This window comes from Sphaeramia orbicularis, chromosome 1 (genome assembly GCF_902148855.1).
Source record: "Sphaeramia orbicularis chromosome 1, fSphaOr1.1, whole genome shotgun sequence".
NCBI classification, from domain to species: Eukaryota; Metazoa; Chordata; class Actinopteri; order Kurtiformes; family Apogonidae; genus Sphaeramia; species Sphaeramia orbicularis.
The window spans coordinates 11,266,843-11,290,067 of record NC_043957.1 but is presented as its reverse complement, the minus strand read 5'-3'; the positions used below and the strand labels follow the sequence as shown (position 1 = coordinate 11,290,067).

At 36.6% G+C, this 23,225-nt stretch overlaps 2 protein-coding genes across 3 annotated transcripts in view; one reads left to right on the top strand and one right to left on the bottom strand.

The window, feature by feature from the left end:
• The window catches only part of LOC115419082 (up-regulator of cell proliferation-like), a 20,308-nt gene extending 17,211 nt beyond the window's left edge, over positions 1 to 3,097 (top strand). The window contains exon 5 of the mRNA XM_030133732.1: positions 630 to 3,097. Within this exon, the coding sequence (XP_029989592.1) occupies positions 630 to 3,097 (2,468 nt within the window). The remainder of the gene's footprint in view (positions 1 to 629) is intronic.
• A 1,218-nt stretch (positions 3,098 to 4,315) lies between these two features.
• The window catches only part of cabp2a (calcium binding protein 2a), a 36,870-nt gene continuing 17,960 nt past the window's right edge, over positions 4,316 to 23,225 (bottom strand). Inside the window, exons 1-7 of one of the 2 annotated variants that reach the window (XM_030136081.1) lie at positions 20,877 to 21,464; positions 18,364 to 18,588; positions 13,804 to 13,834; positions 11,963 to 12,097; positions 6,909 to 7,018; positions 6,024 to 6,171; positions 4,316 to 5,769 (exon numbers count right to left, since the gene is read on the bottom strand). In XM_030136081.1, coding sequence (XP_029991941.1) covers positions 5,744 to 5,769; positions 6,024 to 6,171; positions 6,909 to 7,018; positions 11,963 to 12,097; positions 13,804 to 13,834; positions 18,364 to 18,588; positions 20,877 to 20,921 — 720 coding nt within the window. In that variant the 5' untranslated portion in view covers positions 20,922 to 21,464 and the 3' untranslated portion in view covers positions 4,316 to 5,743. Of the gene's footprint in view, positions 5,770 to 6,023; positions 6,172 to 6,908; positions 7,019 to 11,962; positions 12,098 to 13,803; positions 13,835 to 18,363; positions 18,589 to 20,876; positions 21,465 to 23,225 lie in introns of those variants that run through there. The other variant, XM_030136090.1, reaches the window with a different exon arrangement.

Sequence of the window (23,225 nt, the reverse complement as noted above, 5' to 3'; positions counted from 1 at the left end):
AACTTCCACCTCAACATCCATGAACACAGGTTAAAGTTTTAAAAAGCAAAACAATCCTAAACTACATCTATCACAACAACATGGCTTCCAGTCCAGGTGCTGAACTGGTCTGCCCGCAGTCCAGATCTTTCACCAACTGTAATTATTAGATGCATCGTGAAATGAAAAATGCAACAAAGAAGACCTAGGACTGTGAAACAGCTGTGATCCTATATCAGACAAGAATGGGACACCCTTCCTCTCCCAAAACTGCAGCAAGTCAAGGCAACTCCAGCACCAAAATGCTAATAATACCCATGCCCTTTGTTTGTAGCATTCTTTCTACATCTGATATATTCTCAGCTTCATTCTTTAGTTTTTTTTTGGTTTTTTTTTACCTCCCAATATGGCTACTGGACTTCTAGGAGTGTTTTATGTAGACTAATCTGTGTTCAAAATGGTTGAAAAGTTTTCTTGCAGCAATATGTCTGGATCTAGTAAAACATCAGACTGACTACTCAATGGTATATTGTATTCTGTTATTTTCATTGTTTGGTGACAACCAGTCTGTACTGAAGTGTCCTTTTCACAAACAACAAAAACAGCACGATGTTCAATATATGTACTGATTATTTTTTATTGATTCACAGAGCCGTGTCTTGGGGAGTTGCTCTCCAAGCTTGGACTTGCCGAGCAGTATGAAAACAAGCTCACAATAAGTACTGTCCTTGAAATTAATCAAAATGATATATCTGGTCACAAACCAGAAAGTGCAAACTCACTTCCAGAGGCATTTGTGAAGAGGCTTATTACATTAGACACAAACACTAGAAGTGTCCACTGTCTGTCCCACAATGTGGACACAGATAAGAAGAATGCCATTAATCCCCTGGACCTTTCAACAGCTATCTTTCTCTGTTCAGATGGTTTTCTTCAGCAGGACATGGTTCTGAAAATGTCTCTCTGCCAGTTTGCAGTACCCCTCTTGTTGCCAAACCAAGAACAGAGAGAAATCACAATGATGCTGTGGTCCATGCGTGAAATTGTGCAGACCTTTAGCCCTTCCATTCAGGCATTCAGTAAGATGAGCTGCGAAGAAAGAATGGTGCTCTCCGATGTACCTTTAGTGTCATTTGTCAGGCTGGGGAGAACAGCCTTTTCCAAGTCTGAGCTGCTCAACCGCCTGTTCAGTAACAATCAGCATTACCATGACACATTCTATCACCGAAACATGGAGTGCGGTGATGTCCCCAGGAAAATATCTGAAGGGCTGGTTGAAATCACTTGGTATCTCCCGTGTGGAAACAAGAAAATAGACAAGTTCACTGAACCAGTGGCTGTCGCTAACCTGAGAGGAGACATTAAGGCATTTGACCTCCAGTTCTCATTCCTCTGTCAAACATCAGCAGCTGTTTATGTCTTCTGTGACGAATCTGAAGCTGACTATTTCAAGAATCTGGAAGGAAGAGATGTAAAAGCAGATGTCATTCTGATTAGCAGTGTACAGGGAAAAACCTTTACACTCAAAACAGTACAAGTCAAACCAAGCTTTAAGGCAACGAATGAGAGCCAGAGAAGAAAGAACCCAATGGAGCTGTTAGAACCCCTTCACAAATCAATCTCGAAGGTCTTAGAAAGCTCTCCAAACAAAGTGTCCATAGCAAATATGGCCAAGACAGCTCGTGACTTTGGTATTCTGGTGGATGAGGACAGCGATGAATGTCAGAGTGCCAAAAAGAATGTAAATAAAGTCACCAGATATATAACTGACACCTCTGTATTCAAAGCCACTCAACTTCCTTCCCAGGGACAAGTCTGGAAAGCTATTTCATGGATAGAAAATGAGTACTGGAGGTTGCGAAACAATAAAAGTAAAAACAAGGAAGACTACCGCGAATCTCTGAAAACAAAGGAAAAGGACCTCAGACAGAAGCAGCAAAGATTTGAGAAGTCACCTGCAATGTCAGATTTCCTTCATGGGGTGGTCACCTCAGAAGTGCAACGCTACTATTTCCTCAAATGGTTGGAAATAGATCTGGAAAATGTGTCCTGGGACCATGTGTCACGTTTGCAGAATCAATACAAAGAAATTTGCCAAAAATTTCCCCAAGATGAAGAAAAAATTGCAGATATAGATAAACAAATTTCAGATGTTTCATTATGTCTGAAGCATTTTTTTCGAGAGTGTGGGCAGCTGTATGAATGCTCAAATTCCCTTCCAGAACACAGCCGTCAAAGAAAAACCATGGAAAATCTACCTGCACTGCATGCTCAGATGCTGCTGGATGGTTTTCCTGTAGAGCTTGTTGATGGTGATGCCTCAAACATCCCAATTAAATGGATCACTGACGTTCTCACCGAGCTCCACAACCTTATGCATTCCAGCAGTAAGGTAAAGGTCATTGCAGTCATTGGGTCTGAAAACTCTGGTAAATCCACTCTGCTCAACAGCATGTTTGGGGTCAGGTTTGCAGTGAGCAGAGGAAGAGGTACCAGAGGGGCTTTCATCCAACTGATTAACGTCCACAAAGACATAAAGGTGGAGCTGGGCTGTGACTGCATCATGCTCATTGACACTGAGGGACTAAAGCCACATCAGATGGTTGAAAATGATCACAGTCATGAACGAGACAAGGAAGTGGCAAGCCTCGCTGTGGCTCTCAGTGACATAACCATCGTCAGTCTTGCCAAAGGGAATTCCAGAGAGGAGGATGTCTTGGAGATAGTGCTTCAGGCTTTCACAAGATTAAAAGACAAGGGTGAGAAGCAGTGTCATATTGTGTGTTCCAACATGGCTGACTTACCTGCAGCTGAGAAGAGAAAAAGTAATACAGTGCTAGTGCAACAGCTGAATAAAATCATCCAAAAGGATGTGAATATGAAGAAGGCCAACATCACAAAGATCTCAGAGGTGATGAAGTTTGATCCAGAAACATGTTGCTGGAACATTCCTCCACTTCGGTGTGGGACTCCACCTATGGCTCCTGTTAGTGGTGACTACAGTAAGATAGTGCACACTTTAAAGACACGGCTGCTAGGAGATCTGAGAAAAAGCAAGGAAAGAGGTGATCTGACACAGTTTGTCAAGAGGCTAGAAAGGGTCTGGAAGACATTGTGAACAATGGTCAGTCACTGGAAGATGAACATAAACAAATGTATTCAACCAACGAACAAAAAACTAGAGAAACTAGAAAAATGGGACATTTTTATCTCTTTAATGAAGAAACCACAAGACAGTTGAGTTTATTATCATTTATTCACTTAAATATTTACAGTGCAATTTTGTCTTACAAGCTGAATGTACTGTACAAGTAGAATTAAATGTATGAATAGACTGAAAAAAAAAAAAATATACATGCATTTTGATACAGTTATGGGCAAAAACATGATCAACTGTAAATGTGCAACTGACACTAAAAACTCTCAAGTTAGTGTTATCAAATCTATATAAAACATATTGACATTACACAATCTGCAAAAAAGTGATTTGCCTGTATTAATAGAATTATGTAAATGTATGTGATATTTTTGCACAATAAAGATGAAGTGACAGTCTATTTTACTTCTCTATTTGTAACAAACCATTCACTTTTGGTATCTATACTACACAGTATATTACTACACAGTCACAGCTACGTTCAAGTTTGAATGGAGGTTTTAGTTTTTTCTGAAACTTTGGTGGTCAATTTTTTTTAATTTTTACCTCTCTTAAAGACAAGCAACCAGCTTATTGAAAGTTTAAAGGAGTGATTCACACACATTTGGGATAAAATGTAATGTACATTTAGGTATATGTAGCCGCACATTTAAATCTTGTTTTATATGAACATGTGGTTTAGATAGATAGATAGATAGATAGATAGATAGATAGATAGATAGATAGATAGATAGATAGATAGATAGATAGATAGATAGATAGATAGATAGATAGATAGATAGATAGATAGATAGATAGATAGATTATATTCATTCATTTATTATCTGAACCCACTTTATTCTCACTAGGGTCACGGGGGTCGCTTGGAGCCTATCCCAGCTACTTACGGGCGAAGGTGGGGTACACCCTGGACATTTCGCTAGTTCATCACAGGGCTGACATATAGAGACAAACAATCACTCTCACATTCACACCTATGGACAATTTAGATTAACCAATTAACCTATTAGTGCATGTCTTTGGATTGTGGGAGGAAGCCGGAGTACCCGGAGAGAACCCACGCAGACACGGGGAGAACATGCAAACTCCGCAGAGAAAGGTCCCGTGTGTGTGTGTATATATATATATATATATATATATATATATATATATATATATATATATATATATATATATATATATATATATATATAACTAAAACAAAGCAAATCCTTTGTGTATATTTGGTATCTCTCAGACTATTGTTGTTGTGGGTTGTTATTATTTCATATTACTTATTGTCACTCACCATAACCCCTATTCCACATAAATATAGACTGGTGACAAATTAAAGGAAAAGCAAATGTAAAGTAAGTGCTATAAGTATTGGGCCACCATTTGCGGCATGAACACCATTTCAACTCTTTCATGGGTGTTTATTTGTGTTACCACTGATTGCCTGTGGGAGCCACATTATTGTAATGTCTTCATCTTTTAGGTGGGTTTTAATGTTAAATTTGGGTAGATACATGGTAAAGATAGAATGAAAGGCAGCAATCAATCCATCCCCAACTGGTGCTGTAAGGCTTCAGCCTATGAGGTAAGTGCTCTGTAGGATGGGCCACTGAGACCCCCAACAGGATCCTGGTGGACCTCTCCAATCCATGCTGTGTGGGTGAGTGCTGTTACTTTTTATGGGAGGCCCTTTAGGGTGAAAAAAATTGAAATATGTGCACATGTGCACTGAAAACATCCACACACACATTGACAATGTGCACATACACATTGGAAATGTGCACACACATTGGAAATGTGCACACACATTGATAACATTGTGTACACACAAACTGACAATTTGTATACATGTACTGAAAACGTGCACACATGTTATCTTGTATAGACTAGATGCAGTGCACATCACAGATGAAAAACTAAACTTCATCAGTATTTGCAGTAACACATTTCTCATCACAAGCTCAAAGGCCAACTACAATTAATATTAATAACTGCATCTTTATCTTTCAAAGGACAACATACATATATTCACCTATGTAGCCTAGGTCCAGGGCACGGTCTGAATATGCCTTCCGGTTACACTGAAGCAACTTCTGGGTGCAGTGAGATTTTACATGCACACTCTCAGGTTAGGTGCCCCCTCTCCCCTTTGTCAACGTTATGTGCAGGTATTTCAATGTGTGCACATTGTCAGTGTGTGTGTGTGTGTGTGTGTGCAAGTTTTCAATGTGTATGTGCACATTGTCAATGTGTGTTTGCACATTTCCAATGTGTATATGCATATTGTCATTGTTTGTGTGCATGTTTTTAATGTGTATGTGCATTTATTTCAATGCTTTTGCCGTAAAGGGCCTCCCATAACTCTGGGCTGAGACCACATTCATCATATTTTCCCTTTTATTTGTCACCTGTCTGTACATAACGTTCATTGTTACAAACACTAACACATTAAAGGGAATTAGGAGATGATGGAAATACTGTAACTCAAAAACAGAAAAAATGAACACATTAAAGTCTTTGTACACAAGAATAACATTAACAGTGTGCAGTTAGGTCCATGTTGTTTTCTTTAATGCAGCAGAATCTTTGAGTAAAGCAGGGTTCAGTGAAGAGTCAGCGAGACATCATTCGCACAAACTCTGTGAAATGAGGACATATACTGTTACTGTTACTTAAGAAAAAGGGTAGTGTAGAGGTATGCCCTCCTTTCACAGTATTCATGTACACCTAATAGCTTTGTTTTTTCACTAGCATTGCAGTAGATGCATATGTTCTTGAGATGATTTCATCAGTTCCACACACATTAACACACTTCAGAATAACTCTCTTTCCCCTTCTTCCTGTACTCGTTTGTCTTCAGTTTCCTGTAGTTTCTACAATCTTAATTACTTACCTTCAAAGTCCACCTGGCCGTCCCCATTGAGGTCTACATCTCGCAGGATCTCGTCGATCTCCCTGTGGTTGAGTTGCTCTCCCATCAGCTTCTTCATGGCCTCCCTCAGTTCCCCAAGGCTGATCTGACCATCTCCATCAGAGTCAAACTGAAAAAAGACAGATCAGACAAAAAGAAAAAGAATGCAAACTTAATTGCAAGAGAAAATGCCATTGCGTGTTTCTGCAAACTGTAACCATAATGTCAAAATTTGTGAACCAAGATTATGTTTAACCTCAGCTTAACTACATACACTACGTCATATATCTACATTTGGTGTTTTACCTGCTGTGACTTTTTTGTCTTTCAGTTGGTTGGGATGTTGTGGGTGGATAGTAGATGGGACTTAGTTTGTGCCAAAAGTTTTTTCATTCAGAAAATAAAAAGGCTTTGGTGGTATTATTTAGATATTAAATAGATCATGAGCTTTGGAGAGTTTCCTGTATTAAATTAAGCTGTATAAAATCTTCTGCTCTGTAAACTGTATGAAGCACCTGACAGACTTTGTCTACTGTGATCAGTTAAAACTAGTGATCATTGTAAGGATCCAGATCTTTCTGAATCATTCACTGATAGGTGTTGGATTCAATCAATCAATCAAATTTTATTTGTATAGCACCAAATCATAACAAAAGTTATCTCATGACACTTTACATATTGAACCAGTTGAAACCAGACTCTCAAGGACTGTATAAGTCACTTGAGTCATTTGAGCCACAATTGCCCAATCACACCTCACATCATTCTTATCTGTTGTTTACAGAAAGTACAATGGCTGCAGTTTTTCTGACTTGGTTGGAGAAGCATTCAAACTATGATGTGAGGTCAATGAGACCCAGTCCAGACCTCTTTGAAGGCGTCCCTGAGCTCCTTGACTCCAATCATGTCAGCAGTCTCAGCGAGCATCTTTGGACCCATCAATTCAACAAAGTCCTCAAAGTCCACTCTGCCACCACCTAGAGGACAATAATGACAAAGAATATTTTTGATTGGTCAAAGCCTTAACAAAGAAACTACGAGGTGTTCCCACTCAAACTAAGAAACTAGGGTGATAAAAGAAGCGTTAAGCCAATGAGCACATATTGGAATTAAACAGAAAGGGAACATCTTCACATTGCTTTTTAATATGGCTGAAATGTCAGTTTGAATATGGCTCAATGTGACCTTAACTCTACAGTGTGTTGGTGATGGATGTTAAGATGCTAACAGGCATATGGTTAAAAAAGCATATGTAAAGCACAACTGATTACAGTAACTTAGAACTGCAGCTATCGATTAGTTTTGTATTCGATTACTCTAGCAATTATTATTTTTTATGCAATTCGATTAAATGATTATTTGAATAGGCAAAAACAATAGTAAAAATGTGAAACAGACGTGTCTGAAAATAACATTTCCCGAACCAGCTGAAACATCAAGTACGAAACATATAAAGTAAAAGCATAGGTACAAAAATACCTATTTAAAATTAACTACAACAATAACAACAGTATAAAAGTGTGTGTGTGTGTGTGTGTATATATATATATATATATATATATATATATATATATATATATATATATATATATATATATATATATATATATAGTCAAATGACAATTAACAAACAGTATGTGCACTGCAGTCTTCAGCACATTTATATCCAACTTATTAACTTACTAAAAATTAAAGATGGAACTAACATACAATTTTAAAAAATAAATACAAATATTTTTAATATTTGTGTGACAGCTTAAAAGTTTAAAGGAGTAGGCCTAAGTGCCGATTCCAATATAGAAAAGTGAGCATAAAGACATTTTTCTGCCTATTTGTCCTCGTCTCTTCTACGGTATGCTCCATGTTATTTACGTTGTGTTCATGTCAAACACAACAGTGGAACCAATGTTCAGTGGCAGCAAAATTAAGGAAACGAAACTTTGATTCAAGAAAATTGCAATCGAATATACAGGGTGTCCCAAAATATGCTTACACACTTCAAATAACTGTAAAGTAGGTGTTTCTTAAAATTCATTTAATTTTCAAAATGTAATAGAATTTACAAACATCATTTTATTGTTTTGTTACTACCTGTTCTAAAGCTGACATCCGCTCTGGTCCAGATACTGCTGACAGTGTAAAGCAATGGAATCACGCACATCATGAAACAATTCCCTTTGTATTTGCGTGCATTCAGGTTCAATGGCTGCTCTCAGTTCAGCAACTGTTGCAGATCTCAGAGCATAGACTTTGTCTTTTAGGTATCTCCTTGAAAAAAAGTCTTGTGAGGTCTGGTGAACTTGCCAAACAGGTGGACGGAGGGGTTTTGTTGTGAATACCCTCTGCGTTCAACAGACCTCACATCACTAGACTTTTTTTTTACTTTTGCGTTGTCAGCAGTGTCTGGACCAGAATGGACGTCAGTTTGAGAACAGGCACTGACAAAACAATAAAATGATGTTTGTAAATTCTATTACATTTTGAAAATTATATGAATTTTAATAAACACCTACTTTACAATTACTTAAAGTGTGTATACATTTTTTGGGACACCCTATATATATATATATATATATATATATATATATATATATATATATATATATATATATATATATATATATATATATATCAGGGGCGCAGAATTCTGTAGGGATGCTAGGGACACGTCCCTACCAATACCCAGCCACTGCTGTGTCACCCCTATCAATCAAACCGCTGTCCGTAGTGTTTAGTCAATGATTTTGGCACACAAAGGGTTAATAGTTGGTCTCTGCTAGAAGTTCCACCTCTAACCTAATTATCACTCTCCGATTGGCTCTGCGGTTTTACTATTGTACATGTGATTGGCCATCCCTGCTGTTACTCCATCTACTTGTAAAACACAATTATCTGCTCTGGACAGGAAAAAAAAAGTTGGACCGGACAGGAGGCAGTTTGTATCTCCAATCGCTTACCGTAAGTTGTCAACATGTTTGTATTTGTTCTGCCTGGGTCACGCCAGCTAGACGGATTTGAATATCAGAGGTGTCATTTACATTTACATTTGTACAGGTGTCTGTTTGCCTGCAGGCTCGTGCGTATGTGTGTCAGTACATGCAGGGCTGGTTCGTGGCATAGGCTGATAAATGATAACATGATAATTTCTCATTAATTGTCTTAAAAATTAAGAAATGAGAGGAAAAAAAAACCAAAACAACAACCCCCCCGTAATTTCTCAGGTGAGCTCTCCCAGACCGGTGCTCACTGTGTGTGTGTGTGTGTGTGTGTGTGTGTGTGTGTGTGTGTGTGTGTGTGTGTGTGTGAGTGACAGAGACAGAGCGGAGCTGAATGACAGAGTCAGACAGGTGTTGAACTAGGCATCCAGTTAAAGGTTGGAGAGTTTATCACCATGAAAAGGCCTTCCAAGCCCTTAGCTGCACAGTTTAGAAGCAGAGATAAGAGGAGGCAGAAAAAATAATCCAATTATAGAGGTATGTAACCTTTTATAATGTTAAAAAAAAATGTTTGATGTTACTAGCAACAGCTAGCTGAACTGAAATGAAGCAAAGTTGGCTAATATTGGAACTGTAGATGATTAAGATATGAGATATCTGCTATAAGGTGTGTGGTTTACTGCTGCTGAACTGGTTTGTACATGTTTCTTTGTGGTTTATATATGTTTCTATGTGGTTTATATATGTTTCTATCTGTTTTACTGCTGGTTGGCTAGTTTATAAATGTTTCTATGTGGTTTATATATGTTTCTGTACGGTTTACTACTAGTTGGCTGGTTTATAAATGTTTCTATCTGATTTATTTATGTTTCTATATGGTTTACAGCTAGTTGGCTGTTTGATATATGCTTTTATGTGGTGTACTGCTGGCTGCTTTGTGCATCTCCTCTCATTCAACATATATTTCCTCTTCATGCCCCCCACATGTATGTATGTGTGTGTGTGTGTGTGTGTGTGTGTGTGTGTTTGTGTGCATGTGTGTGTTTTTTAAGGGGGGGCGGGGGGGGGGGGGGGGGGGCACCAAATTCATATCTCGCTTAGGATGCCAAAATGGCTAGAACTATGATTGTTTGCTTGTTTGATCAGCTCTGCATGATATGAAATTATGATCGCAAATGCAAAAAAAACCATCAACTTTCAGGAGTGCTGCCTTGGAGCACTTTTGACAAATCAAATCAAATCAAATTTTATTTATATACTGTCAAATCATAACAAAAGTTATCTCATGACGCTTAACATATCGAGTTGGTCAAAACCAGACCAGACATTTGTGTCCCCACCAATGTCAGAATCAAATCTATTCCCTTGAGATATATATACATATATATATATATATAAATATATATATATATATATATATATATATATATATATATATATATATATATATATATATATATATATATATATATATATATATATTAGGCCTATAACGGTACACAAAATTTTTGTTTCGGTCTGTTTTCAGTTTTCAAAGCCACGGTTCGTTGTTTTTTTTTTTTCGGTTCAGTAAGAAAGAAAACCCCTCAAAATGTCTTTAATACATTTACGAATTTTTGAAAAATTTTCCCCCAGTTTTTGGACACAACAGAATATAGAAAAACAGGAGTATAATTCTGCTGCTATAAATCAAATAGAAAATAAAATGAATTATTAATATTACTAAATGTATTTTAAACATTAGTATTGCACTTTTCCTGACAGGTAGTTTTGAACAAACAACAAAAATCAAATCACAGTTCTGTCAGTTCACATTCTGCATAAAAATACCCAAAAAATTCCACATGACGTGCAACATTAACAAGAGGACAAACTGGTATTCTCTTTAAACAAACTGAAGAGCAACTTTGACAACAAAAAATTAACCAAATTATTTATTTTAGGACAGAGAACAAACTGTTTAGGCCACTTTGTGTACGTGCATGCGCGTGCAGGGTGCAATTTGTCGGGGGGATTTTTTTTTTGGTTGGAGCCGGGGAGGTGTCCATAACTAACGGAACTAACGCTTTCACAAAAGTGAAACTTTATATTCTGTCAACGTCCAACTCTGGGTTCTATTCCTCTCCTCAGTGTGTGTGTGTGTGAGAGAGAGAGAGAGACAGAGCTAGTGTAAGTGTTTTAGAACTACCGTAGTTCATAGGCAGTAAACAACGTCCATCTTATTAACGTCTCTTTCCTCGTTGTTCTCTTTCACTGGGACCTGAACTGATCCCAAACGGGACTGTAATGATGATGGAGGGTCTTCAGTCTCTTCCTTCCAGGTTCACATCATATTTGTTGTTGTTTTTTTTTTTTTACCTTGTATCGGCTGATATTTCATATTTCAGGTCAATGTGTGCTTCCCTCCATATGTCCGTGTGGAACTGCGTGGATTTAAAGATCCGCATCAAACAACGTCTTTCATTCTTTTTTCTTTTTCTCAACATACTGTGCCGTTTCAGTACAGCTGTGTACCAAACCGAACAGATGTGTACTGAAACGGTTCGGTACGTGTACCGTTACAGGCCTAATATATATGTATATATATATATATATATGTATATATATATATATATATATATATATATATATATATATATATATATATATATATATATATGTATATATATATATATATATAATTTTTTTTATCAATTTGAGTTGATTAATGAATTAATCATTTCAGCACTACAATAACTACAAGTTTAAAATGTGCAATTTGATACACATTCCCTATTTCATTATCAGTATATAATAAGAATAAGATAATCTATAACCAGCAGCAGAGATAAATGTAAAAAGGGGCTTCCAAAAATTTTGGGCCACGTGACAACAGTGCAATATCAGCTTGCAAGTTACTTTGGTCCCCTGCTCTTTGCTCAAGTAAAAGATTTGATAGAATTATGGGCATGTGTTTAGTAAGTACTGTGTTTCTGTGTGACTCACAGATCTGCTGGCTGAGCTCTATTAGCTCCATCTCTGTTGGCATGTATCCCATGGTCCTCATGCACTCGCCAAGGTCCTTACAGCTGATGAAGCCATCTTTGTCTTTGTCAAACTCCCTGAATGCCTCGCGCAGCTCTGTAGGAAAGCACACGTTTTATACAGTGATTACATAAGTACACACACTTATGCATTTTTTTTTTCCCCAAGACTTTTTTTTGGTAAATGTTGCATCTGGTCAGTCTGTCCATCCTAATGGAAATTCATGAATTATTTGTAACCTAAGCAGGCACTCATTAACCTTAGTGTAAAATTGATAAAATGTTATCTTTGAAATATGGGCACCATTATATGCATGTTATCTGTTTTTATTACATTTATAGTACAATTTATTAACTTCTCCCTGTATATGGACTTATAACACATAAACAAGAACAATCTCCTAAAAGCTATTATAGATTAGTTTGGTTTTAGATGAGTTTCAGATGTTGTTTTTGATCAATGAGATGAAATGTCAACAGTATCACAAAAAATGTCTGATTTATTTCCACTCCAAACTCATCACATACTGACTGATACCAGCACATAACATTTTGATCCATTTGGTGCCTCTAGAATGCACTGGGTAAGTATTAATATTTCAATGCATGAGCTAGTCTAAAACATGTCTAGACAAAATAGAGGTGATGATTTGGCTTCTAGGTGGAACCTGAGGTTTAAAACAGGGTTAGGGTTAGGGAAGAAGGTTTGAAGGAACAGTTAAAATACAGACGAAGAGAGAAAACACAAAATAAACAGCATTAAATGGGACACAAAGCCAGAAAAAACTTTATATTTACACTTTTATCTCACATTTCATCACTAGCTAGATCTAAGGCTTAGTCATTTTTACTTTATTTCATCCTTAACTACCTGCAAGGCAAGACAGTAAGAATAGCTTTGTATTTTATATTTTATGTATGAAAGCTTGTGTCTGTTTGAAACTATTTAATGTACTGCTGCCCGTCTTGTCCAGGTCACTCTTGAAAAAGAGATTTTTAATCTCAATGAGGTTTTCCTGGTTAAATAAAGGTAATAATAATTTATGACAGCCCTATAAGTGCCAGAAAAAAATAAGTAGACAGAATAGACAATCTACAGCAATTTGCCAAACAGGAAAAACCTATTTATGAGAGTAATTAAAGACAACCCTTTAAAGCAGGTAATTAAGAAGTAAAATATTCATTCATATGCAATTTATTGTGTAAAAGACAAAGTAAAAGAACTATAAAGATCAATGACTAGAATTATGCCAGTGTGTGAAGAAAAATCATTTTTTTTTTGTAATAATTATTAATTTCCAAGTTACACAGCACTTTTAGAACATGTTTGATGAAAATGAATATTTCTGACATTCAAAAAAAGGAAAATGTCTAAGGATGCACACATTTTGGCCTGATGTTGGTATGGGTTGCTATTTGCTAATATCAGTCAGTGTTAGTATTGGCATATAAGATTACTTTTCACCAATAGCAGTAACAGATCTAGTATTTATTGTGTCATATTATGTGTTTTTTCATAGATGTGTGTGTTTCAATCTGTGGTCATTCACACATATTGTCATGATGGGCTGAGATACTTTAAATAGTAATGATGTTTATCCTGTATTTATTATGAAAATGTCTTTGTTACAGGGGGATAAATAACAATAAAACTGAAATATAGATAGAATATATTGTTACCAGCTTAATATCAGCCATCCCTTGTTAAAAAAGTAATTTTTGCATGGATCTTTACAGAGAGGAAGGACACCTGAAGGGACCAGCCAAGAGGGAATGAGGGTCTGGATTTTAATACATATGTACCTTCCATTTCTTCTGGCCGTAGATCCCTGTCCTGCATTGGTCCAGACAGAACACAAACAAATGAACAACCAATAAGATTACTTACAGATGTCAGGCTGTGCATCTTCTTCTGTTAGAAGGACACAATACATACACACAGTCATGATGACAAAACCTCCTGGAAACACGTTTTGCAGCTCTATATGCGTCAACTCTTTTCCTATGAAGTATCTTTTGTGCCATGTTCATCTGCCTGAGCAGAGATTCTGTGAGTGGATTATTTGGTTTTTGATCTGACTGACCCTAATAACCTTTTTAGTCGATCTGCCGCACAATCTCCTCTCAAATCTCATCCCACTCCTGCTGGTGCAGAAGCTTTGTAAGTCTGCTGCACATATGTCCTACAACAAGCATTCCTGGTGTACAATAAAACAAGAAGACAGACATGCACACAAACACAACAAAGATGATGAAATTGTTTGCATACTTACACAAACCCATCCCATATTAACACTTACGACCAACAAGTGGTATTTAGAAGTACTGTATATTAGCATCATATCAGAGAAGCATCATCATCTTCAAATCTAATAATAGCCTATATGGGGATCTGAGAGTTTACTCCCCCCAAAAAACAAACAAACAAAACATCTAAATAAAGCTATGCCTTTGAGCTGTGGATTTTCCACAGAACCTTGCAGTCTATGCTGGACTGGCAGAGGTGATGCCAGGTTAAGTTTGTTCACAATGTGTTCTGCGAGGCAGTGACATCAGCAGCAGGAATAACACAGACCTGGATTAGAGGATGCAGGGGAGAGAACAGTGGCAAGGAGATTACAGCGGTAAATTGTATTACAAATCATGACAGCTTATCATTTTTTCATTTGTCTATTGGCTGCTGAATTTTATTTATTTTTTCATCTGCATCTGCACTGTGGACCATCCGGCACTTGATTAAACACACCTGCACAGACCGAACATGCAACCTGCTTACAAATACACACATACCCCTGTGGATAGTCACTTTTGGTGAAATTCCTCATTGTCAATGTCCAAAGTAAATACACTTTCAGTCCACTGATTTATCCTTTATAACTGTCTTTCACATAATTAGGAATGGAAATCAAAATAGATCTGAACTGTTTTTTTTTTTTGTTTTGTTTTTTTAACTATTCCTCATTGTCATTACGTTTAAAAATCCCAACATTAGTATACTATGTAAATCCAATTTCTGAATATTAATAGATAAAGAATTTATAATGATCTCACCAAACGCTTGAAAAATGCAGAGGTGAGTCCTCAGTCTTACATCTTAAAATTTTCATCTTATCACATCTTTTATAAAATGCAAGAAAACAAAAACCATGGGAAAAAAAAAACATAGCAAATGAAACAAAATTCATAAAAAGAGCATAAAAGATGATAAAAGACAAAAACTATGTAAAAACAGGTTTTCAGATATTAATTTGACAGTGGAAGAGTCAACAATAATGTAGACAATGGTGTAATTTATGATGTATTTTTGTAGATTTTGTTCATTGATTTTTTTAATCGTCACCAGAAAAAAATCAGGAAAAGCTGTTTCATAAATATTGCATATTGTATTTCATAAATACATTATAAATATATATAAAATTGATAACATTTTAAGTACACATACCTATAAATCATTTTGAGAGCACCGTTATTTATTGAACAATTTAACAAAATGCAAGTAGCGCACAAAGTTCAAATACTAGTGCTGTCAAACAATTAAAATTTCTAATCAGATTAATCACAGGGTTGCTATGGATTAATTTCGATTAATCACAATTAAATATAATTCATTTTTAATCTACATTAATTGCATTTCATTTTGCATGAGCAAACAGACTCAATGAAGAAGGGGATTTATATGCACTTAACGTGTTTATTAAACACCTTCTTGTTTTTTTTTTTGTCCTCATATTTCCGTCCAGAGTGCCAATGTGCTGTTTAGTGTCTTCCATCTTTACGGGTTGGTTCTGCTGCCTGTCACTACCAGATCAACTGCCCATTTACACATGCGCGACGGTAACTCTACTGGACAAACAGCTCCAAATGTGTTGCTAAAGATGTTCAGAGTCATTCTGCACTGCAAATGGGTTCATTGCGTTAAATTTTTTTAACCAGATTAATCATGATGATGGATTAATCTATGTTAACGCGTTAATTTCGACAGCAATAGAAAATACCATATCTCTTTTGCCTTGTGTCTGTGTATAAGAAAACCCTGATGTCTCTACAAATCACATATATCAAACGTTCACTTTTCACAACTTATTCACAGCTCAAGAGTTATGTCCAAAGCTGTAAAAGCCTGACAGCAGTTTTAATTCTAACTCCTGGACAGGTTTCACCATACTGTGAGTACATAAACTCAGACTGCTGTTTTCATGCCCACAGTAGGAATAATAATCATTTATAACGTTGTAATAACAACAAGATGTTTCATCATATTGTAACTGGAGTGAACTGTTGCGCCTCATCTTGACTCTTTTTATAGGCTGCAGAAAATCTTTTTGGGAAGGTTTCGGTTAATCACAGCATTTGTCAGAGAGTGTTTGTGTTAAGATTCTGTCAGATGTGACTCTTCTGCTCTTCTCCAAACTCTCATAACAGAAGCAACGTGGCAACTCCTATAACCATGATATGTTGGAGTCACTTTAACAAAGATGCATGACATGGTGTCAGGTCTCTTTGTATCTTTATATTTAGTCTATTGATTTAATCAGGAAGGACAGAGCTGCAGAAGGAATGCATGTCATTTCACATTGGAATTTTACTTGTTTTTGGCTCCTACTACTTTTAAGGAGCTCTTGAAATAATTTAAGACATAAAACAAATCATCAGAGTGGGACCAAATACCAGTTCTGTCATCATTGCAAAGATGTTAATGTAATGTGCAGATAAATCTACTGCATCCTAACATGCTAAACCAACTGGCCTTCCCACTAGAATGAGTAGTGAGTTACTAAAGTGTCCAGTCTCCCTTCAGTGCCTCAGTCCAACACAGGATCAAGTAACCCTGTTACAGGACTGTTTTTCATTATAATAATAACTGCCATCCACTATCACATTGAAATATGTAGTCATAGTATTTTAAAACAATAATAAGATAATCAAAATTTGTATTTTACAACACACAAAATACAGCCTCTAACTCTGTCTTTACTCTTGCCCTTGAATATTCATATTATAGAAATATACTTTCAAATAATCATGGCTCACAAGAAAACAACAAATCTAGCCATTTTATACTGAAACAGCAGGAGTTTCCTGCATCACCAAAAGTGTGTGGTATCGCAAAGTGAAAAGATGCAAAAGCCTACAGTACATACAGTACAGATAATGCATATGGATATATGATGTCACCAGTGGAGCAACTCAGGAGCTTTTTTTTAGTTTCCAATACTACAGAACAAAGAAGATTATGGGGTTTAATATCCAGTAAAGGCTATCAGTCTCACTAGCTCAATGTCATAAATTAATCTGTTTCTCAGTCAAGGATTCTCATTTGGTTCCTCTACTTTGAATAAGATCAGGAAGTTCTTCTGAAAGTTCATGCTAAGTCTCTCATGTATTGAATTTTACATGGCATAAAAATAATAACATCTGGCTGCCCTTTATGTTTATGTCTGCATATGTGAACAGTAAAAGAATCTAGGTGTGCAATACGTTGTTTAATCTGGGGTTTTGAAAATGTTGCTCGGCTGAATCACCTTAAAACTAAAGATCATAAAACTGAACCACACTTGAACCTTCTATGAAGAAATGAAAGCATTTATTACATGAATTGCATCTGCATACATTTATCGTCTATATAATGTTATTCTCCTTCAAAGTCAGCCAAGGTCTTCTAATAGGGAAGAGCCTATAGTTGATAAAGTATGTGAGCTATGAAAGTCAACTTAATGGTTATTTTCAATTAGCACTGCTAACTGCAGTCAAGATATCCCCCTGTTATAGATCTCCAACACATCCACCTTTCCTACATGAGACATCAATCTGCAGTGAGTGTTACTTTTGCCAATATGGAGATAAATTTATGACCATGATCACAGCCTGGATAAATTGAATGGCCAATCACTCTGTCATGTTAGCATAATGTATTATCCTAATTTGTTTCACTTTTCAGCTCTGCACTCATATAGGAAAATAATCAATTAATTCCTGAATTCAACAGAACCTATAAATGTTTCAGTCTCTTGCCGTGGGAATAGTTTTTTCTCCACCATATGAGACATATGCTGTAAAACAATTTCTTGCACTCACTATATCCTTCAGACTATAATAATTCTTCAGTGGCATTCTTCAGTTCTAGGTGAACATGTAGGCAATACGTAGGGTTGATATTTAGAAAGCGATCAGTGAATACTATGGTGACGTGACATTACTGATGGAGGACCTTATTTTCACCTTTTGGACAGTAGGGCTGTATGAAATGGATGGATGAAGAGATTTATGGGAGATTGTACTTGCGATTATGTTAACTGTTCTGTGTGTGTGTGTGTGTGTGTGTGTGTGTGTGTGTGCATGTGTGTGTGCGTGTGTCATACATACAAGCTGGCTCTGCGCGAATCCCTGTCTGAGGAAGATACAAGCAGGCCCCACTATGTTGTGCAGCATGTTGCAGTTCTTAACCAGAGTGCACAGGGGCCCATCAAACTCCTGCTCCATCCCTCCATCCTCCTCGTCGTCTGTGTCCGCCTCACCTGCACCACTCAGCTCTCCTAGCATGGTAGCAGCCATCGGCGTGCTGCTTCGTTCTATGGATGACACCCCCTTAAAATGGTGGGACCACCAGGAATAGAAGACATGGAACTGTTGAATCAAAGTCCACTGTCTACACTGAAATGCAGTCAAACTGGCCTAAGTCTTCTTCTTCTTTTCCTTTCGGCTGTTCCCTTCAGGAGTCGCCACAGCAAATCATCATCCTCCATTTAACCTTTTCCACTGCATCCTCCTCTCTCACACCAACTACCTTCATGTCCTCTTTAACTACATCCATAAATCTGGCTTAAGTGAACTGTTAAAATTTAAATCTTAATGATTAGCCCATTTTCTATAATATTTATTAGTCCTTTTGATATAATCCTCTCAGAATATTGATTGTTCCCAGATTGTTTTCAGCATCAGATGTTCTTAACCCTCCGGTATCCGGGTGCGCCTTTTAGGCACACTTTGCAGTTTGTTTTAAAAAACTTCATATTATTTTTCACAATTTAAATAAGGTTAGAATTGATCATGATCATGATGATTGATGATGATTGAGCATGATCTTTAAAATTCTGGCCACCAACTAAAATTTGCACATTGTAAACAAAAGAAAATTACAAGACGAGCATCGGTCTCCCAAGTATGCCTAAAATGCACAATTTCTTCCATTTGATATGTATGATTAGGGCTGACCTTGTTTCACAAAAATAAAATAAAATTAGAGCAGAAAAATAAATCAATATATAATTTTTGATAGTTTGATTTATAGGTGTGCATTTTACGCACACTTGGTGACAGATGCTAGTATTTTTGAACATTTGACCCAGCGCCAAAAATAATAATGCAAATTAACCAATGTTGGAGTTAATCATTGACATATGCCAAGCTGCAAAAATCAAATAATATGTGATCCACTTTTTATGTAGTATATTGACACAAATTATTTTTTTTGTTTTTTACATCCAAAAAAAAAAAAAAAAAAGGTTTGTTTACATTACAAACACGGCATTTAAAGGGTTAAAAAATATGACAATTATTGAGTATTTGGTATTTTTATTCATGGCTCAAGTTGATGAAATAGAAAAAAGTGTAAAAGAATTAAAAACAAACTGTATGAAAAAATTTTTGACATTATTCCACAAGTGTGCAAAAAAGGCACACTTGGTGCTTAGTAAGGGCCTTGCTGGACGGGATACCGGAGGGTTAATTTATGTTACTCTTTAGTGTGAAAATTTGTTGTGATTTAGTTGTAAATTTAAGCTTTATTTCTACATAGCCTGACCAAAGTCCCCAGTTAAGCAAAGAGTTCAGATCCTTCCATTGGATAATTCCTGCAGTGATGAATATGTTTCAGCTGAAACAAGTCCTTTAATCCTAGCTAATGCAATGAGTAGCTTCTCATTTCTGAAACAACCATCAGTCTGATAAAGAGCCTAAAGGCTGGACAATGTAATGATTCATCAGACTCAAACTGTCAAACTGATTCTAGAATAACCCCAGTGAAAACCTTTTGGGGTGTGATGGAATCCTGACTGTCCCATCATCAATACAAGATCTTGGCTTAAAATCAGTGCAACTATTTTAACACTGCATAAGCATTGTGTGGCATAAAAGATTCCACTGTGAATGTGTTGTGTTATCAAGCTAAATAACTATCCAATAAAATACTGCATGTTAGCCTTTCTTTTTTTTCGTAATCAGATGATGTGTATTTAATTTGTCAAGCAAATATTTCATGTGTGTTTTGCAAGACTTAAATTTTTACTGGTGGCTTTACAAGACACATTCAACTTTAGACCTAGAATTTCCTAACATCACCATTTATTATTTCATCCTTCGTATTTTTCAGTGAAAAGCAGGTGTTTTCCTATATTTAATTTACTAACCATGTAGATGTTCATAAATGATACATTACAAAGTTAATCTATCAGAACAAAGAAAATTGAAGAACAAATGAATGTAAAAATAAGCATCTACAACCATTGTCATTTGTAATTTATTACTAAAATAATGTTGCAGAAAAGGACAATGAGAAAATATCTCCATATTCATTACAAAGCCAATGACATATTAATAGTATCAGTGGTGTATTATTTTAGAATTTTAAGATCACTAAGTTGATAGACATTTTATATCAGTAGATGCATTTGAATGTCAGCAGTGTTTAAGTCTTTGAGGATTGAAGACAAATATTGACTTTTCAATATTTGGTCCCAATGCTCGAATAATTATTTCCAACCTATAAATTGAATTTGTTATTTTATTCTAACTTTTTGCTCTCAAATATGCAAGTGTAAGAGTGCCAGAAATGTAAAAGTATGCAATACTACACCAATAATAGCCAAATGAATCCTTACCTTTCTTTTACTGTTCTTTTTAGACGCCTTGTTGATGTTTCCCATCCCCTTATTCTTTCTTCACCTCTTCCTGTCTTCCCCCTATCTCTCCTCCTTGTTTGCCCCCACACTTCTCTTTTGGTTTTCCTGCTCCTCCCCGTAACTGTTTAATTGTCACCTAGAGGTCCGAAATCCACCAACGCACAACATCCAGCATGTCCCATTGGGCGACGCCTTTCACAACCAGTGAGGCAAAGACACAACTACTGTTACTACAAGCCAGCAGTGACTCCTCTCAGAGCATATGCATCAGTCAGTCTCTTATTGGTCCATTGAGAGGTGAGGTAAGGCGTATGATGATGCATTAAATTCTAAAACTCCAGTAGGTTGAAGGCAGCCATGCACATCTTTGACAACTTCTCTGTGATATTATGGAGGTGCAGCAGGATGCAGGAGTTGGAAGAGAAGAGCTGGTTCATCTCGGGGTTGAATGAAGCGGCTGCCAGACTCTGGATCTGATTGCATGACTCTACCATTTCCTCTCTAGCCTCTCTCTCACACAAAAACACACACATACACACTTGTTTTTCTATTCAGCTGTCACCCCTCACCCCTCACCCCTCCTCTCTCTCTCCCCCACAAGTGATCCTTTGAATTTGGACCAACTTAATCTAATCCATTCCACCCACCTTCATCTCTTTGCCTCACAAATATCATGTTATGGTGTCAAAATGACTAGTCTGGCAGAACTCTGTGTGTGAGGAGGGAGAGAGAGAGAGAGAGAGAGAGAGAGAGGGGATGGGCAGAATTATGGATGGAGAGTTGGCTGCCTGTTTAATCCCTGGCATTTCAGATTAGAGAGGAAGAATATTTATCTTACTCGGTTCTCGATTAAGGTTCAAGGGGGGGGGGGGGACAATGTCACATAGAAGAGTGGAAAGTGAAGAATATAATTTACCATACTATACCATACTGTACTGTGCTATACTATACTATACTATACTATACTATAATATGAGAGTTCTTGTGCAAATGTTGTATAAGGTGCCCTAAATGTAAGAGAAACATCGAACATCTCTGAAATTAATTAGAGGCAAATTTAAAAATTTGCCCATAAAATGTTTGGTTATAGCCTCCAACTGAACTCAGTAAAACCCTTTAACATCTACACTTTTCATAGAACCCTATCCTGATGTTATGGTTGGGTAATAACATAAAAAGTATACAATCAAAATGTATGTATTAAACTTTATTTAAAAGGGAACATGTTCTAGTTTCTGTGTGAATATAAAATATGCCTGAAATAAAAAATAAACTATATCAGTTGAAATATGGCTCAACTGTAAACTTATACATACAATATAGAGCTTTACAATAATATTCCCTCTCAACTGTCTCAAAATATAATAAAATCAGAACAATGTAAAACAATGTAAAAAACAAAGCCAGCTGAAGCACTACTTCCTTTATTACTCTTAGAGGGACTGTAGTTTTGTTTGAGAGATAAAACTCTGGGCAAAAAAATCACACACACACACGCACGCACACACGCACGTACGCGCACCTACACACACACACACACACACACACACAGACAAATCTATCCCTGCCCTAAACACACAAGGGACCGAATAGTCCATTTGGCATAGGAAGGTAAGAGTGAAATGACCCAGAGGTATCTGACAGCCATGATGTGTCTGAAGTCTCTTAATGCAAAGAAAAGCAGTTTAGATGCATCCATTACTAACTCCTTCAACAAAGAAAGCACTGGAAAACTATCTACCAAAGGAGAGGGGGGAATTCCCAGAATTCACTGTGGTGGCAACCTTAGTCAACTCTTAACTGAACTTTAAACAATTGTTGGTGTAAAATGTGAAGTTTGAATTGAGCTGTTAGTTCATTTTAAGCATTGTTGTATTGCATCCAGTAGGAATATCTTTCATTAATTTTTGTACCCTGAACTGAACAGTGTTCAGTGAGCTGGATCTTCAGCAAGAAGAGAAAAAGTGGTGCATTTGGTGTTTTCCGTTGAGTAAAAGTGACGGTAGATCACTTATAGATGGTAGATGGTGGTTAGGGAGTCATTTCTGGACTTCCAAAAAGGAAGCAGGAGAAAGAGAAAAGAAGAAGCATCTGCTTCAAGTGTATTCCCTCTAAAGCATTGCAGCTGCCCTGCCCTGCCCAGCCACACCCCCTTTTTTTTTGCTGAGTTAATGTGCACTGAATCCAATCAGAAAATAGTGAATTATTTATTTATTTCAGACTTTTTGACCATTACTCTTTTTTTATGTTGAGTGGAAAGGAAGCCAAGTTTTATTACCAAGCACCATTTGTCTGCTTTTAGAGAGAAGAAATAGGCTAATATATATA